The sequence below is a fragment of the Arachis hypogaea genome, chromosome 2, assembly GCF_003086295.3.
Source record: "Arachis hypogaea cultivar Tifrunner chromosome 2, arahy.Tifrunner.gnm2.J5K5, whole genome shotgun sequence".
Taxonomy (NCBI): Eukaryota; Viridiplantae; Streptophyta; class Magnoliopsida; order Fabales; family Fabaceae; genus Arachis; species Arachis hypogaea.
This window is the reverse complement of record NC_092037.1, coordinates 72,119,512-72,138,706: the sequence shown is the minus strand read 5'-3', so window position 1 is coordinate 72,138,706 and position 19,195 is coordinate 72,119,512. Positions and strand designations below refer to the sequence as shown.

Sequence of the window (19,195 nt, the reverse complement as noted above, 5' to 3'; positions counted from 1 at the left end):
TTGCCCTCGCTCTTAAAATTTTTTGGGTCTGTCACTATTTGCAGGACTATAACAGAAAATGTATACTTTTATTTTGTCATGTACAAAAAAAATAAAAAAGAATTTATATTCCCATGACATTCATATTTAAAAAATCATAATTAAATGCATTAAGTTATTTAAATTTTGATGTTTGATGATTTAAATTTATCTACAAGTACATGAAAATATAACTGGGATAAGTTCCTATTTTACTCCTTACTTAGGAGATATTTGTTACTTTTAATTTTTAATTTTGTGAAAGGAATAGTTGAATAGGTATAAGCTTCATATTTTTGTTAAATTTAAGATATATTTATGTTGAGTGTTGAAAATATTTAAGTGATTTTGACCTAATAAAAATTAATAAGAACTATTCAATAACTAATATGTATGTGAATGTGCATTGAATCTGCGTATTATTCTTGTATTTTTTTAATGACTTTTTTAAAATATTTTTTTATGACTTAAAAAAGATATAATAAATATCTACACCTACTAAAAAAAATGCATAAATAAATTGATAAATACAATTGAATAATTAATATGGTAATTAATATGGATCAGCATCTACTTAGCACATAGAACATTTTATTGTAGGACTAACTAAATTCCAAATCTATAAATTAGTGGGACCCAACTTTGTAGAATATGCTGTCTAGTTTTACGTGCATAGTTCCTTACCCTCTTTCAATGTCGACATGTGTCTTTCTATAGGTATAGAATGAATCTTTATTCTACATGGTAGAATTCACCAATATTTTATATTCAAAATGTTATTTATTTATTTATTTTAACTAACCTATAATTTTATTTCTATTGTTATGTTATTGTTGACCTTTTAAAATATTGTTGAGACTTGTTATGTTATTGTTAATTATTTAAAATTTGATGTTAATACTTGTTATATGCATTTAATTTTTTTAATTTACAAAACCGCAAATCCAACCCAATCCAAATCGCTTGAAATTGGATCGGATCGGATATTTTTAAAAACATCATCCAATTCAAATCGCACCGCAAGTAAAATTAACGTTCGGATCGGATGAGTTTTTAGCTCAAAACCGATCCAAATTGCACCGCGAACACCCCTAATTACAATTGGAAGTACCTGCTTTGTACTTGACTTTTCGCTTTAGTTTTTACAGTATCATTCACTGTAAAATTATGGATATAATACAAATCAAATCAAAGCAAATCAAATAAAAAAAATTTTTGTATACTGTCATACCGGTGTTTTAGTAATTTTTAATTATTGATCTTAATTATAAAAACTTATAAAATTTTTTATAATTAAGATCAACGATTAAAAATTACTGACCGGTATGACGGTACACTTGAAAATCTTCCCATCAAATATTGGTTCCAAGCTTTTATACATGCCTTTGTTTCTACTGCCAGAAGTCGGTAATAGAATGGCTTTTATAAGTATTGGGTTTTGGACCACTTTTTCAGTCTGATTCTGTTTCTCAATTCTGATAATTTTGATAGTATTCAAACCGGACAAGCCTTCGATTAGCAGTTGAACTGATTATTGAAATTGGTCATTGAGTACCAAAAAGTAGCGATATATAATTGGTGAGTTTTAGCCTGGGCCTCCCTGATTCAGGTGCCGTATGTGCCTCGTACAGTCTGACACAAGTTTCTGCATTCGTGTCTTGTTTCACTAGTATTTTTGTTTTGACCATTAGAGTTATTCATATTACAAGGTTGCCTCAAATTTAAAGATAATTCAATAAACATAACCACAGAAGCAATATGGGCCTCAAATCACTTAATGAGTGTGGACCGTTAGGTAAAAAAAGTGATCACATTGTGATAGGATAAAAAAAAAAAGAAGGTAGGGCCAAAGAAAAAATAAAGAAAGAAAAGAAGTAGGCCACTGTCGAGACTAATTCATCGTGTCCTATTGATTCCGCGCTGCGAGGCTAATTCCTTTTTTCGGAAGAGCCACTGTCGTCCCCCAACAAGTCATCCGTCTTCACTGGACGTCCTTGTCATGGGGTTGCATCGCCGTCGTTGAAACCAGTTATGTTCGTCTTCATTGGAGTGCTGCGGAGGAGGATGAGGACGAACGGGTGTTGCAAACGTGATAAAAGAGAGACGATCGCAGACCGTTGAGGGGCGACTGTAGGTGAAGCCATTGTTGATCACAACTCCACGCAAGAGGAGAGGGATACGCAAGTTTGAATGCCGGGTCGGGTTTGGGGAATGGGCTGGTGATCCCCTGAATTTCCTCATCGAAACCCTAGAGTGGCTTCTTAGTTGGAGTGTGTTAATTACGGTATCAATACTCTATTTTTGTTGTGGACTGTAGCCCCCCTGTGATTTCATTGTCGTGTCCTATCGATTTTCATGGTAGGGATACTATATTTCTTTCTCGAAATAATATTTTTGCAGCTCAATGTTGTTGATGAAATTTTGTTAAAGTTTGATTTATGTCTTTGCCGATATGGTTTTAGGCCGGGTTAGAAGATTTTTGTGCAGAGCAAGAAGCACCGCTGTACAGTGAAGGAATGAACGTGTTGCATGATTTAGATCCCCAAGAAAGGACACTCGAAGATGTGTCTGATTGCGTTTCCGATTCCGATGAATATTTTGGTGACAATTTCTATGATGACTGGGACAACAGAGCAATTAACGGGATTGCGGACCTCCAAACCGTGAAGTTTAAAGAGCTAACTGCAGATCAGATTCGAAGGCTTCATTTTCCAGATCGATCGGTTGCCTTTTCATTCTACAACTTGTATGCCAAAATGAATGGTTTTTCTGCAAGGAAGAGTCGGATACGACGCAATGTGAATAATGATGTGACACAACAAGCATTTGTGTGCTTTAGACAGGGTTTTAGAGATTTGTGCTCTGATAATGACGCCGCTCGACGCAAACGGGAACCAAGGCCTACAACTAGATGTGGATGTGGGGCAGAGATGCGTGTGCATATACATGAGGAGACAGGCAGATGGATTGTAAGCTACTTTCAAGAAGAACACAACCATGAGATGCTTGATGATATGTTAACTTTTATGCTTCCTAGGCATAGGAAAATGAATTCTGCTGCAATTGATCAGATGAACATGATGCTGAAAGTTGGTATTAAAACTCCTCAAATTTATTCATCATTTGTACACACTGCAGGCGGATTTCATAATGTGCCCTTTTTGAAAAGAGATATGTATAATCAGATAGACAAGCAACGGAGGCTCATAGGCGGTGATGCCAAGGGCTTGCCTTAAGTATTTGGAATCAACGGCAGCAGAGAGCCCAGGAATGTTCGTGCAATATCTGGCGGATGATGAGGATCGGTTGGTCCACCTTTTCTGGTCAGACAATTGTAGCCAATTGGACTACCATTTGTTTGGGGATGTGGTAGCATTTGATGCGACTTATCGAAAGAATAAGTATATGTGCCCTTTAGTTGTGTTTTCCAGTGTCAATTGCTGAAATTATTAAAAAATCCACACAAGACAAAAAATATTATGTAATTTATAATGGCCCCATGAAAGGAGTATATGATGCCTGGGAAAAAGCAGCGCCATTTACACATCAATCAAAGATAGTTCATAAAGGAGGATTTTGAATACTAGAAGAGGCAAAGGAATCCTTCAGGAAATACGAAGCTCTTCATCCAGAGCAAATCCTAAAAAGAGCAGATAAAGCTCCAGTTCAAGGCCAGAGAACAGGAATAATGAGAAACATTCCTACAAGGGCTGAAATCAAGGAAAAGAAAAGGGTCTGTAGATCAAATCTCAGAGAAACCCTTAACATAGTCTTCAATTGGACTGAAGAAAAAATGACAAGTTTGGGATACTATCCCATCGCCAAAGAACAGCTAACAAAGCTGGTTATTTTTCCAAAGGCTTCCCCATCTGACACTTATCAGTTTTTCCAATACGGATTAATTGATACAATTTTAATTTTTAATGATCTAAAAATTATTAGTGAGTTTCCTGCAGGATTCGTTGATGCAGTAAAGAGATTTAAAAATATGATTGACAATGTAAATTCAAGGGATATATCCCTAAAATTTACAAATAGTCAACCTATTTTTAATGAAGAAGAAGAGTGCTTGGTTCCAGCACACCAAGTAATATTCATGTCCGTCTTCCCAGGAAACTTTCAACCAATTGATCAAGTTCAAGATTTAACAATCTACAGTCATGAAGGAAGACTAGCCAGCACACTAGCAAGGGTCTTCGAAAGAACTCAAAAGATAACAAGGGAATCTCACACAAGAATTAATTATAAAAGCATAAATACTCTACTTGTGTCTAGTAAAAAAAATGAAATTGAAGAAAGAGAGATGAGACTCTTGGTGGAATTTGAATCTGTATTCTACAATCTATCCGGACTCTTAGAAAAGCTCCTTGAAGGGATAAAAAGGAATCTCTGCTATTTGATAAAAGACAGAGAAGACCACAAGTGCCAGCTGTGTGTCTCAAAAATATCTGAAGAAAGTAATAATGAAATGGGATCCACCCACATGATAAAAGAAGAAGACAGTGCATCCACCCACATGATAAAAGAAGAGGACAGTGCATCTGAAGCATCCCTTAACATTATTGCATAATGACGTAAGCGCTTAGGTCATAGAGCACCAACAATGTAGCTGGTGAAAGATAATAAACACTGACGTAAGCAATGAAGTCATAAGAATGGTAAGGATGGGAATTGTCCATCAGACCCAACCATTATAAATAGATTGCTTAGGCAATTGTAGAAGGGATCAGAAAACAGAAAGCAGAAGGCTAAGAGTACTCATATGCTAGGAGAGCAAGGAGGAAGCTGCCGAGGCGATTCTGTAGTCTGACAAAAGAATTCCCTTAGGAAAAAATAGTTTTAAACTCCCTTCTGGAGTTAATATCTACAATCTCTCATCTGGGGATAAAAACACCTTATGTAAAATATACTAAATAAAGGAAGTTTTTCTCCAAAAAGGTACGTCTTTATCCTAATTTCTTAGTTATGAATTATTTAGAAAGTTTAGAATTAACGGAAGAATCTGATTATTATAGATTAACTGCTTTATTAGATAATGAAAAACAGGTTGTTCTAAAAACAGAACTAAATCTCAAATCAAATGAAAATTTTAATAAACAAAACCTTTTAAAAGAAGTTTTTAATAGAAAAAATATAATATATTATGAAAAAATTCAACTTGAAGCCCCTGTAAAAATAAAATCTGCTAATGGAGAACTTGAAATAGCTTTGATAAATGAGGAAGAATTAAGTAAACAGATTGAAAAAATTAAGGATCAGCAGAAAAGATCTAAAATTGGATGGATTCATATTAGTACCATACAAGTTTTAATCAAATCTACATATATGAAAGGAATTAATTCACCAATAAGTTTAGCAATCTGTGACAAAAGAATTACTGATGACCCAATAGATCAAATAATTGGAATTGTTCATGGAAATTTGGCAAATGTAAATGTAAAATTTAATGCTCATCTTGGATATGCTATACCTTTATCAACTGAAAATCTTAGTAGATCTATAAGTTTACCTTATAAATTTCATAGAAAAAGCCTAATGGAACAAGATGATGAACCATTTTCAATTACATATGCAATAAATTATGCTTTAACAAATAGCCATCATAGTATAATATTTAAAAATAGAGAAAGAATTTATGTTGATGAATAATTTCAGAAAATTGTAAAAACAGAAATACCAAAATATAAAGCTATTGAAAACCCAATTCTATTATTAAAAAAACCATAAAAAAGATCGGTTTCATCAAATTTTCAAATAAAAGAATCTAAAATCAATAGTCCTTTAAGTTTATCTAAATTAAAAATTAAAGAAGAAAACTCTGAAATAAAGGAATTAACAAAAAAAGGTCGAACAATTAATGAAACCCTAAATACTAAATTATGACAATAAATAAGGAAGAAATATATGTAACTTATCAAGATAAAAAACAAGAGCTCTTTGAAAGAGAAAATCGCTTGAATTATTTGCAGTTTTCTGAAATAAATCAAAGAGCATTTAAAGCTCTAAAAATAATCTACAACAAGTTAAAAAGGGAAGTCAAAGAGCTAGAAAAATTAATAGAATCACTGGAAAATAGTGATGAATCAATGATAGAGTTTGCAGAAATTCTAAAATAAATAATGATAAACAAAACTATTTTAGGAATTATAATTTATGAGGCATAAAAAGATTGAAAGACCAGAAAATAAAATAAAAAGAAAAAGAGAGAAAAAGTTAAAAAATAAAATAGAGGAGTATAAAAGAGAATTAAATAATCTTCAGATCGAAATTGATGACCTTATAATAAAAAAGATAGAAATAAGAATAAATATAAATAAGTTAAAATTAAATCTAGGAAATTTATAAATGCCTGGAAAACTATATTACGATTAAAACTGTTGAAAGAAAAGATGGAGAATAAAATCGGAAAAATTAGAAAGTTAATTAGAAACAAGAGAAAGTGTAGAAATAAAAGAAGTTTTTGAGGATTTAATAAATTATAAACGGACAAAAGATTTTATAATTAGAACAGAATTAAAAAACTATAAATATATACATCAAGGACTAGTAATAAATTTAATACAAGAGAAATTACAGAAATGGTTAATACTCTAGATTATGAAGTTACAAAATATTGAATCTATACAAATTATAAACTTATTCAAAGCAAAATATGAAGAATTAGTAGAAATTTCGAAAGTAGAATTAAAAGAAAAATCGAAATTGAAAAATTGGTATCAGAGCCAAGTTAACGATTAAGGGTAACACTTTTTCTTTAAGCAACACTTTTAATGATACACTTTTAAATCAATAACAACCACAAGATAGAAAACGTCTTTACAAAAAGTTGAAATTGGCAACTTTAACGTAGCATCTACCCAGTATAAAACTATCAACAGGCACACAATATATATTTTGGATTGAGGCTATTGTCTAGTTCAGGCTTCATTTTTTTCCACTTGTAAATGGATTCCTTTTGAAATTCTACATGGGTTAGAGTGTTAATGGGTCAGAAGTTGAATAAAGGTGAATAAAAATCATTATCCAACTACTAATGGGATAACACTACTAGCCTACAAATAAGACTAAGCCCCAACCCAAATCAAATTGTTTTAAAAAGTCCATCCACAAAAACTTATTTCTATATTTAACTTCACATATCCATATTTTCAATAATTACATACGAACCCAAATGTAGGGAATGAATCACTATTTCATCAAAAACTTCTTTAGCAATTAGCTGGTTGAGGGGATATGTACTATTTGTCAAGTTTTAAAGAAATTGTAACACGCGTCACCAACAACTTGTGACACCACTTGACTCCGTACGAGACGCATACAGCACCTGAATCAGGGAAGTTCAGGCTAAAACTCACCTATATAATTATATATCATTAAAAAGTGATTGTGGCTGCACTTGCAATGTACCAATGAATGTAATATTCAAAATAAATAAATAAATAAATCAATGAAATGTTAGTATGTTACGATTAATAATGTTTGTTTATTTATGTATGATACTAGTGTTTTTACCTGAATAAGAAAATTTTAAAATTATGTCGTTTTTGTCATGACATTATAAGTTATAAACAATTTATAAAATTAAATTACTTTTATAAAAAGGTCATAAAAAATAAAAATTGTCATTGACTAAAAATTTAAACAGAACAGAATTTCAGTAGATCAAAAAAATTAAATAATAAGTTTTTTAGTTATTATTTTTATATAAAAGTTTATTTTTTTATTAATAATTAATTTTAACATTTATTATGAAAGAATTTAATGTATATACTTTTAAATTTAATTAGGTGTTAAGTCTATTGTATAAATAAAAATAATTAATTTTAATACTTGTTATTTAAAAATAAAATTTTTTATATATATAAGAATATAATTAAATATTAGTATAAAAAAATTTATATTGATAATTATAAAATTAACTCAATTACTTTTTTGAAATATTTGAATCTTGATTCTAGTTAATCACAATATTAGTATTCTCTATAAATTATATATAATAAATATTTGAAGGAAGAGAAGTGAAAATATCAATTAAAAAGATAAATAGTAAAAATTTAAAATTAAACAGAATATATATAATAATATATATTTTTATGAGAATAATATTGTGTGATTATTTTTTAATTATATTTAATTATAAATTTATTGTATTTTTTATAGTTTTATGAATTTATTTGAATTATATTATTTTATTAATTTTATTTTTCTGTAACACAAAAAGAAATAAAAAATAAAATAAAAAAGAGAAAGATAAAAAAGAAGAAAGAGAAAGGGAATTTCTTAGTTTTAGAGAAAAAATTTTATTTTAATTGTAGTGAAAGAATATTTCATGACACATTTTGGTTTGTCAAATTAATAATATAAAGGTGGAAACTCGAGTGCAGTTGACTTCATGTGAAATTGATAGTTGAGAGTCGTAAATAATTTGACAGATTTGACTAAATTATCATCTAATGACTCTTAGCTATCAACCTCACATGAAGTTAACTGTACCTGAATTTTTGTCTAATATAAAATATAAGTTATATATAGAGCGGAAAAGATAAAGAGAAATAGAGAAGGAAATAGAGGTAGATAAGAGAATGAAAAAAGGAGTTTATTAATTTTGAAAAAAATATTTTATCTTAATTTTAATAAAAATATCATGGGCATATTTTGATAGTTAAATAAATAGTAATATAATCATATTTTAATTTTAATTAAATTTAGAGAATATTATATTGTATATTTTAATTATTAAATTTATAATTAATTATTGATAAGATATAAAAAAGAGATAGAGTAGTGAATGAAGGAACGAGAGAGATAAAGAAAATGAAAAAAAAGAAAGAAAGAACTTTTTAATTTTAGAAAGAAAAATTTAATTTCAATTGTAACGAGAAATTGACATGTAACATATATTTTAACGGTAAGATTAGTAATATATAATAGATTATAAAATTGATACCATTGGAGTTGGGAGGATGGAATTGATGAATGGCAGAAAGGGCAAATGGATGAAGAATCCATTCTTGGTTTTATGAGAAGCTGAAAAGATGCAAATGGCGGAAAGACCACCCGTTTGTCCTTTCAATTTGAATTTATGATTGTTGGACGGTAGTAATACAACATTATTAATTTATTATTATTATTTTCATTTTTTAAAATTATTTTATGCCATTAACAAAAAAAAATAACAAAAAAATTCACTTAATTTAAAGTAATTAAATTTTAAGTATAAAAATATATTATTTTTTCTGATTATGTTAGCCAAAAAAATTAAATCGAATCTTTAAAATTGTTTTTGGGAATATATATTTAATAATTGAATAATTTTGTCTAATTTTAAAATATTTTTAAGATATTTTTGTCATTTGATAATGCAAAAAACACGAGTCTTTACTTTAATATTAAATATTTGATTAACATTTCAATTACAAAAAGAAAGAAAAGGTCATTTTGGACAAGCTAATTAAATTTGTAAAGTAATTAAGAGCAAGTGGCAATAGCCACTCTTTTAAAATAAAGACAAACAAGAAAGGACCCTGTTTGCTTTATATAATATAATATAATTTGCTATATAGAAGATCGATATATTTATTAAACTTGGATTGCAAATTTTTAATCATTTGGATAGATGATTGGAGTGGCTTTCATAATTAACATAAAGAATGACATGATAAATTGTTTCTAAAATTAGGTCTACAACATTCCTAATCTATGCCTCAAATTTGTTTAGACAAAGAAAGATTGCATTGAAAAAAAATAAAATAAAAGAAAAATTCATACTACTAGTGACTCTTTTAAGGCCTTTTTAGAAAGTTTTAAAAGTGACTTTTTTGAACTTTTGATTTATGAAAAGTAGTAGCATTAATATTTAGTGCAATTTTTAAAATTAAATTGCAGTTTTTTAAGAAGTTATTTAGAAACGTAGAGAGAAGTTAAAAAAAATGACTTCTCTTATAATAAACTTTTTATCACATTTCTTTTAAAATAAATATTTTAGAACTAAAAACCTCAAACACAAAATAACTTATTTTTAAACTATTTTTAATATAGTAATTTATTGTTTAAACTATTTTTTAAAAAGAAGTTTAATTAAACTATTTACCCAAACTGCCCTAAGTCAACCAACATTAAATTCAAGATTATAACATACAGCAATAGTTCAAGAAGTTAATCCATCAGTAGAAGTGTAACTTACTATCATAAAAGAAAATAAACACAATGTACATTTCAACCATAGAATATGTTTTCAGTTCAGTGTTTGCACCTTTACAATGAAATTCATCAACCACCATTCCAAAATATACCATCCTAATTTCAGAACTATAACTGTCTACAAACATTGATAGCAAATTAGACATATCTTGGTCATGATAAAAGCTAAAAAAAAAAAAAACAAAACAAAACTTTTGGTGTTTCTAGCCAACGTTTGAGTCAGGATATGTACATAGATCTATTGCATCATTTTTCTTTCTCTAAAGAAGTTGTGTTATGTCTTGAACCACTTTATCAGCATTGCTTAAGATTCATTCTTTGTTTAGGATCCGAGTTCCGCTCTTGGAAAGAAGGAGGTCCCTCATCTCTTTGTAATTCCAGAGCTCTTCAAGTGCATCGGCAGTCTTCTGGGGCATGAAGAATCCAGAAGCAGTAGTAACTCCTCCCTCGGGTTCAGGCTTCACAGAATGGGATGAATAGCAACTTGAGTCTTGGCGCAAAGGCGGTGCAGTTCTAAGCATGTGCACAAGAACACCAACAGTGGCGTCTTGTGATTTTTTGCACATTGGAAGTGATGTTGAACCGATCTCTGACACATTCTGTCCATCCTTACTCTGACTATTTACCCAGAAAACCACAAAAACGAAAAAATAAATATCAGAATTAGTTGGAAAACAGAATATTATATCAAAATTACATGCTAAACAGAATCTCTAAGCATCTATATTATCAACCTTCCCGTTCTCCATCATCTAAGATTTCGAGCGTAAGTAATGGATGCCATGTACAGGGCATGTAGCTGCAGACTCGCCTTTGACCTAGTTCTAATATATGAAAAAGCAAAGGCAACCAAGAGATCTAGAAAAAAATCGGGAAATGGAACCAAAGATATTTGATAGTTTCTTTTTTTCTTTTTTTAAAAAAAGGAAAGAAACTTAACCATTATTCTGAACCAACTTAGGAAATACTTCAGAATTCAGAGAGGAACATCCTTTTCCCCCAGTCAACAAAATTCAGGCATAGAAGCGAAGAAAATAGATATATATCCTGCTACTGATTATGCCTAATTGCCTATATCTGATTAAGATTAGATGGCTTTGCAGTTATAAAACATTGTAGTTCCACTAAAACAAAAATGTGTCCGTTTCTCTTTGACAGTAAGCTTAACATGTTTATGACTTAGTTGTGGATAAGTCTATCAAGGTACCTGGGTTGGACATCAGGTTTATCAACATCATCAACATCAAAGGGACACGAAAAGTCACCATTCTCCAAGTCATCCTGAAAAGATAGTCTACTAGAGCTTCTGGAAAATCCAATCTGTGGTGAGTCACTTGAAGATAACAACCCTGAGAACCGCCCTGAATCATCCTTGTTATCTCTAGCAATCTATGTAACAATAAAAGACTCATCAAACATGTTCAGAAATACAATTAATTTGAACTTCAAGAGCAGGTATGTATGGTCAAGGTTACCTTTTGACCGGCATAATTTGTGACCCCTGTATGTAACTCTCCAATCCTTGAAGACTCTAGTTTCCTAAATGACCTGATTCCAGATGGAGATTCTTGTGATGAAGCATAATTCCTTTTGGGGGACATTGGTGGCAAAGAATTTCTACTATGATCTGACAAATTAGGAGAAAGTGTTCTTGAGCTTTTGCCCATCATTGGGTAAGGTATAGTTACAGGGGCAGTTTCAGAACATACACTTGTTTGAATCGGAATGCCACTATTGAAAAATGTTGGTGGTGATGGAGACGGTGAAGGTGAGAACGGGGGAGACAGTTGATACTCATCATAACTTGACCTGTGTCGATTGTGCATTCTATAGTTGTGAATTCTGATACCGTGGCTATCGGTAGGTGAAGATGGGATATCATATGGCTTGGAAGGAGCACGATACACTGGTGGGGATCCAACATACTGCTGGTTCTGTACCATAGGTGCAGCCTTATGGAAGCCACTAGTCCAACTATGCGGCTGCTCGAGTGGTGCAGAAGATGGAGGTGCTATCCCTCTCAGCGGAAATGAAGTGGCACGAACACCCTTTTCTGAAACAGGGAAAGACCTCAAAGGGTCAGCAAGGGGACTTCCAACATAATCTGTAATTATTTTCGTTGGTAACGATGTTGAACACTCAAGGTTGAAGTCAGATAGCTTGGTCCGGTAGGTCACAGATATTGATAGGCGGCCTGGAATTGCCTCAATGGGAGTGAAACTGTATTCTTCCAGCACTACATCCTCCACCCGAGAGAATGGATCTCTAAACGAAGAGACCTTGTAAATAATATCAAAATTACATGTATGACTCGACAAACTAAGCTTCCTAAATATCTTATAAGCCGGTAGAAGCCTCATATGAGAATAAAGAGCACGAAACAATACTATTGACTTCTTGTATGTCTTCTTATAAGAGCCAGTAATGTCACCAGTTTGTGGAGCCATTACCTGGGGACGCTCATACTGAACAACCCACCTCTCTAATACTGTTTCAACAGAAGAACCATTCTCTTCATGAACTAGTATAATGTCAATTACCATCTGATCCATCAAATTCCTGTGCCAGAAACTCAGATTATCTAGAGCAGCAGGCCGATCACCTAATGCTAAGTTAAACCATTTGTCGCTCCTCCTCACACGAGACCCCATCGGTAGGTCCCCACTCCGATCATGTTGGCACAACGAAGGTATCCTCGAGTCCAAAATGACATGTAAGCTCTTCAAAAGAAACTGATGAACTATTTGTTCCAATTTTCCCAATTCAGGCTGCATATTAGCCTGAAAATCCATTCTTCCTTAAAGGATAGATATATATAAAGAAAGTTCCTAATTAAATTCTCCCTCCACTCAAGATCATGACTTTAGAAAAGATCAAAATTCTAGCTCGCTGTCAAACTCACACACATCAATAAAAGATCATAATCACAGTTTAAAGCATCACCTCAGTGATCATCACGAGTCAATATCCACGAACCAAGCACCGGCATCATAATCAAGCAAAGCCCAAATCATGGACCACTCTGGATGATACAAAAAAGCAAACAGTACATGAGCACATTCATGGAACAACCGCAACAACATCAACAAGGTGCAAAATTTTTCCAACTACAATGCAGATTCAAACATGGCCATCATCATAGGATAAAAATAAAAAAATTGAAAAACCCAACTGGGGACCCAGATCATGTGGCAATCATCGATAAACTTGATACACAGAAAAATAATAGATTCTTCAATAAAAACAAAACAAGCATCATCATGATCAACAGGGGTTATAAAAGATAAATCTTTCTCACATGGGGTAGTAACAGTGAATCTTTAGACAGAAATAGGAGAGAGAAAGAGAGAGCGTTAAGTTAACTCACATGGGAGAAGAAGCGGAGAAGAAGAATGGGTATGGGAGCATTTGAAGATGGATGAAGATATGATGCGCCATATATTGAAGATGGATGAAGATATTGAATTTGGCCTATCCAACAAAAGGAGAGAGATTAGAAGGAAGAACAAGAAACAAAGGTTGCGTATGATTGATTACCCTCTGTTAACATGCACTCAAAGTAATAATGAAACCCATCTTTGGCCCCTCAAATTTACACGCAGCCTCAATTTTGACCCCAAATTTTAATTTACCCAACTAAGACCTTTAAGTATTGAATTGTGACTCACGTATGTTCTTAGGATTATCTCCGAATTAACTTCTTGTCAAAGAGTGTATTTATGTAGGGCTCAATTTGTTACGGTGAATATGTAGCGATTAAGTGATGTGATAAAAGTTAATTCTACTCAATTTAACCCTTCTAACAATATTAAAATCCTAATTTATCACCATATTCTTTTAAAATGTTTGATATTTTGCTGGTATAATGAGTTTAGGAAACCAGGTTTCAAGAAGCTCTGCACAGTCATATTTTTACAGCGTTTCTATGAGAAACTTTAATCGTGAGAGATTAGAAAAGATATTTTATTAATGTGACTGTAAAATGTGTCTAATACTTTGATAGTCTGAGACGAATGTCCATCTAGAGAAACTCTTTTATAAATGTCCAAATTATAATATAAGTTCAATGTCTACTTTAATGTGTTGCTTATTAATACTTTTGTTGATGAATATACTGAAATTTTTTTCTTTTTTTTAGTTGTCGAGGAATTTACAAAGTTCAAAAAATATAACATAATGACTTAACTTAATTCAACCACCAAATAACCAAACACAACATTATTATTTTTTAACTACAAATTTTTTAAATACAATCGATAACACACACGTAATAACATTTATCTAAAGACAGGAAAACATACAAATGTTATTTTTTTCAGCAACAAAAACAAAAATTAAACCCTAACAACATTCAAATACAATAACTTATAATACTCTATACATAGACAATAAATTGCAAAGAAAAATACAATGCAAAACATAAACCAAAATAAAAGCCAATAACAGAGTATTAAGAAATTGGAAAAAAAAAAACTTCACTTCATTCCTAATCTGATTTTCGCCCTTTCTTTCGCCGTTAATGTTACTTGTTCAACAACCTCACCTAACAGTCTAAGAGATGACGAATGTTATTCGCACTTCTGATTTTTTCTTTCTCACAATCAAGCATGTGAGAAAAACGAAAACGTAGGAAAGAAAAATAGAAGAAGAAAAAGAAGGAGAAGGGTCAAGTTAAGTCTGTGCATCAATTCATTGACCTAATTTTTTAACCCATCCAAGTCGTTAAATGATGTTGCATTCAGTGAATATTGGGCGGAACAAAAACAACGTCGTTTTAGACATTCTTGCGTGGCAAGGTAACGTGCCACATCAAATTTTCGTTAACGAAGATAACCCCATGGACAAATGTGAGTCATGATTTAATATTTAGGGTCTCAATTGGGTAAATTAAAATTTGGGGATCGAAATTGAGGCCAAATGTAAATTTTCAAGAACCAAAATGGGTGTTATTTCTAAAATAATCTTAAAGATTTATTTTGTGTGTAAATTTTATTCGAATAACATAGATAAAATACAAATATCTTTAGTACGTTTTAATAAAAATATTATTCTTCGATTATATGATGATTATGTGCGTATCCATACTGAAATTAACATTTGCTGTCAATTCTTTGACTAATAGATATCTGATTTAAATTGAGAAAAACCTCTTTGCAACTCTTTGCATAATCATAAAATTTTTATCCAAAAATTATGCTCACATATATTTGTGTGTATAGAGATAGAGAATAAAACTCTTATGTGTTTTTCTTTAACCTAGTCATACATATGAATTTAGTTATACTAAAGTGAGGAAGTTGACAAAGTGGTAAAGTGAAAAGTTAATCACCATTGATTTTATAATTTCTATGAAATGTGTGCCCCATTATTTTAATTTAAGAGTGATTGACTCCTTATTTTACCAATTTACTAATTTCCTTCCTCATTTTAGAGGATTTTGATCCCATACATATGTATAGTACAAGATTTATTATTGATTTCAAATATAAATCTTATCTTATCTTACTTTAAATTAAAATTTTATGAATCATATTATATCACAATTCAATTTGAAATAGAATTGGTTAGGATCTCATTCAAACTTAAAAATTAAATTTAGAAATAGAATAACTAATTATTCTCAATTCTCATTTAATATTCTCAATTATAATATTATTTTTATATTCTTAGTACTAACAAAGAATATAATAATATTTATTTGAATTAATATAATTATTTATTTGATCAAATTAAAATAATAATTAAATAATTTTTTAACAAAAATTAAAATGTTTGTTAGTGTGTGAACCATAGGTCCAATACTATGTAGGTGATAAATTAGTCATACTCAATTTAGTAATTAAAGTTAGCATCTAACAACACTTCTCAACGATCCAATAGTATGGAGTAATATATTTTTACTAAGAATCCGAGAATAACAAAGTATAATTCCTTCCATCTTTCTAACTCTTGGTTAATCCTTAGAGTATGGTTTAATTGTCAAACTTTAACTTGTAACTATTATTATGATGAAATGTGAATGGCCTAAGAAACTCATTTTTTCATTCATTCAATCTTCTTGGTCAATATTTTATTCATCTCAAACATTATAATCATAGAATTCAAATTCTTTACCGAGAGTTGATGGATTCCTTCTTAACTAATCATTAATTCTACAAGTATTTAAATCATATCAAATATCTATTCAACTAGCACACTAGAGTATTAGGTGTCCGGAATCAAAGTATAATAAATACATTATTAATTATAATAGTCGCAGGTCAAAGGAACTCTAGTACTACATTCTTCCTGAGAATATCCTATTGATAAATATGTGACAATTATAACCATTTGGAATTCTCAGAGTGAGTCATTCCAATAGTCATATCTCTATATGCACCGTCCATATATATAATTTAATAAATAAGATTTATTAATCTTCATCCAATAAAGACCATTATAAATTAATCTTTTTGAATTATTAATATCCTTTTTAATAATCTTATAACAAAAAATAATTTAGATTAAATTATAAAAAAAATCTCTTATTATTATGATCATTGTCATAATAATAAATTTCTAAATTTAATCAAGAATCTTATTATATTAATCTTTTAATTGAATAATATATATAATATTAATAATAAATTATTTGACATATAATTAATTGAATTGTAATTATACTATTTATTCCTAACAGCATAGACAGATATATACATTTTCATCTCTCTCTTCAAACTCCAATTAGTATTTTTTTTTGTTTTTCTCCTTCTTTTGGATTGGTTCCAGATTTAATTAATTTAATTATTTTTATTATATAGCATGCAATTAATTATTATACAGTAGCCACACAGCAGGAAGAATTTAATAGTACGATAATATTTATATTATTATATATGCAAATGTTTAAAAAAATATTTGTTATGATTTAACAATATAAAAAAATAATTTTTTTATATATAAATGATAAGATTTTGATATTTTTAAAAATAAATTATTATTTTTTATTCAGGAATGTTTAGAATATCAATAAATTTATTTAAAATTTTTAAACAACTCAAATTCTAAAAAATTATTCAAAATTTTTAAATTATCTTATAAAATCTAATCTAACATGGAACTCTAATTCTATCTCGTCCCAAATCTCCAATCTTTCACTTTCACCTTGTTTTTTAGCCAATCAAAGAGGTAATTGAGTTAGAAAAAGTCCCAAAAAATAATAAATACCCACCAATAGTAGAAATAAGAATAATAAACACTTATTAAATAGAGCCTTTGAGAAAGATCAACAAATATGAGATAAGAGAGTGAAGAGAAAAATAGAAAGAAGGTGAGAGACGGAGAGAGAACAGTGGCAACTTGTGAGGAGACGCAAAACTAAAATCCATGGAAGATCAAACCACCATTCAATACACTTCAACCATGATCACAGGAAACTACAAACCAGAAAAATGAGTAAGGAAGACATCAGAAGAATGAAAAGGCAAGTGGTGACGATTTTTAATGATAATCTTTCGAAAAACACAACATTAGAATAGATCTAGAAGGTGTTTTCTAGAGAAAGAAGAGTTGTGGATGTGTTCTTATTAAGGAAGAAGGGAATGAGGAATGAGCTAATGTTTGCGTTTGTTATTAGGTACCAGATGAGGAAAGGGAGTCATGAAAAAGAAGATGCAAGAAGAGTAAGAGAGCTACATCAGAGAGGAAGGAATCATGTGGATAGAAGGTCATATAAGAACGTGTTGAAGATGGGAGGAGAAACAAGCAAGAAACTATAACTTAAGAGATGAAAATATGGTATTCACATTGTGAAAGTCAACAATATATTTGAGATGTGATAATGGGATATTAGAGAAGTTTAATGAAAGGAGGCGATTAACCTAATTGGTTATAAAGAGATGATGAAGACTATAATAAGAGATTGAAGCGACATAGCAGAGGTGAATATGATGGTATCCACGAAAATGCTAATGACTTTTTATACCACAGAGAACATGGAGGTGATAGCCAACTTTTCGTTCCTTCTCAACCATCTTGTGGAGACGAGAAAGTGGTCGGTGAGGGAGATAAACTCAACGAGAAAGCGATGGATCGAAGTTTTCGAGCTGCCGTTGCATGCTTGGTGTGAAGAGAGTGGAAAAAATACGGGGAGCAATAATCAAGATAGATGAGGGAGAGATGAAATAATACAACTCATTTAAAGTGTCGGTGGACTCTAATTTCTCACCAATGATCCAGCCAATGTTGAATGCAAGGAATGAAGGTGAAGAATTTTAAATCTTTGTAAAAGAGTTGGGGCCTCTATGCACTCATCCAAAAGTAGAGGGAGTCGATCATGAGAAAAAAGAACATGATCAAAAGGATGTGAATAGTGAGCATAATAAGGAAGAACAATAATATGGAAGCTAAGCAAGATAAAGTTTATAAAGAAGAAAATGTAACTGCAAGAATCAAGAAGAGCTCGATAGTGGAAAAGACTTTGAATGTGAAACTAATTGGTATAGTTCATGGATGGGACGTACGTCATGATGCAAGGATGGCCCACTTGGAGAATGATGAGGGCCACGGGTAGAGGTTAGAAGATCATGGGTCAAAAACTCAAAGCATTACAAGATGAAAGAGATATTATAGATCTAGTCATTGAATCATGTTTAGACTTGCATAAGAGGTCGTAAAATAGCAAAGGGATAGCAGGCACCAAAATAAAAAATAGAGAAGATATAAAAGAAAGTAGAGTATCATTTGAAGATGGATCTCTTTTAGGCTTATTGATAACACTAGGATTCGAGAACATGTGCAACAAGCATGATAAATAGGTGAATAGTGTGAAAGAACAAGAATTCACTAAAACTAGAAAAAAGAATCGAAAAAAAAAAATAAAAAAGGTGGGGATCATCACAAAACAAGAGAGAAGAAGGAAATTATTAAGTAAGTGAGGGATGAAAAAAGCAAGAGTAGTAGAAGAAGAGAGCGACATGATTGAGAATAACTTTTCTAA

At 30.7% G+C, this 19,195-nt stretch overlaps 1 protein-coding gene across 3 annotated transcripts; it reads right to left on the bottom strand.

The window, feature by feature from the left end:
* Nucleotides 1-10,181: 10,181 nt before the first annotated feature.
* Nucleotides 10,182-13,889, bottom strand: LOC112747815 (autophagy-related protein 13a). 3 transcript variants are annotated; one of them, XM_072218813.1, is made up of 6 exons: nt 13,756-13,889; nt 13,586-13,689; nt 13,162-13,240; nt 11,694-12,998; nt 11,426-11,607; nt 10,182-10,836 (listed from the first exon to the last, which is right to left on the bottom strand). In XM_072218813.1, exons 3-6 carry the CDS (start codon nt 13,171-13,173, stop codon nt 10,530-10,532), a joined length of 1,806 nt encoding a protein of 601 aa, XP_072074914.1. In that variant the 5' UTR covers nt 13,174-13,240; nt 13,586-13,689; nt 13,756-13,889; the 3' UTR covers nt 10,182-10,529. The 3 variants fall into 3 exon arrangements, 2 of the variants coding, with proteins under 2 accessions (XP_072074914.1, XP_025651817.1); XR_011873253.1 differs by having other exon boundaries at nt 10,953-11,607; nt 13,586-13,836; XM_025796032.3 differs by having other exon boundaries at nt 11,694-13,015; nt 13,586-13,836.
* Between the last annotated feature and the right edge of the window lie 5,306 nt (nt 13,890-19,195).

Bases quoted from the DNA above. Each gene is read 5' to 3' on its own strand.
- LOC112747815 (XM_072218813.1), bottom strand. The intron at 11,608-11,693 runs GTAACCTTGACC...ATTGTTACATAG, and splicing joins CAAATTATGCCGGTCAAAAG to ATTGCTAGAGATAACAAGGA. The intron at 10,837-11,425 runs GTACCTTGATAG...CTGGGTAAATAG, and splicing joins AAACCTGATGTCCAACCCAG to TCAGAGTAAGGATGGACAGA.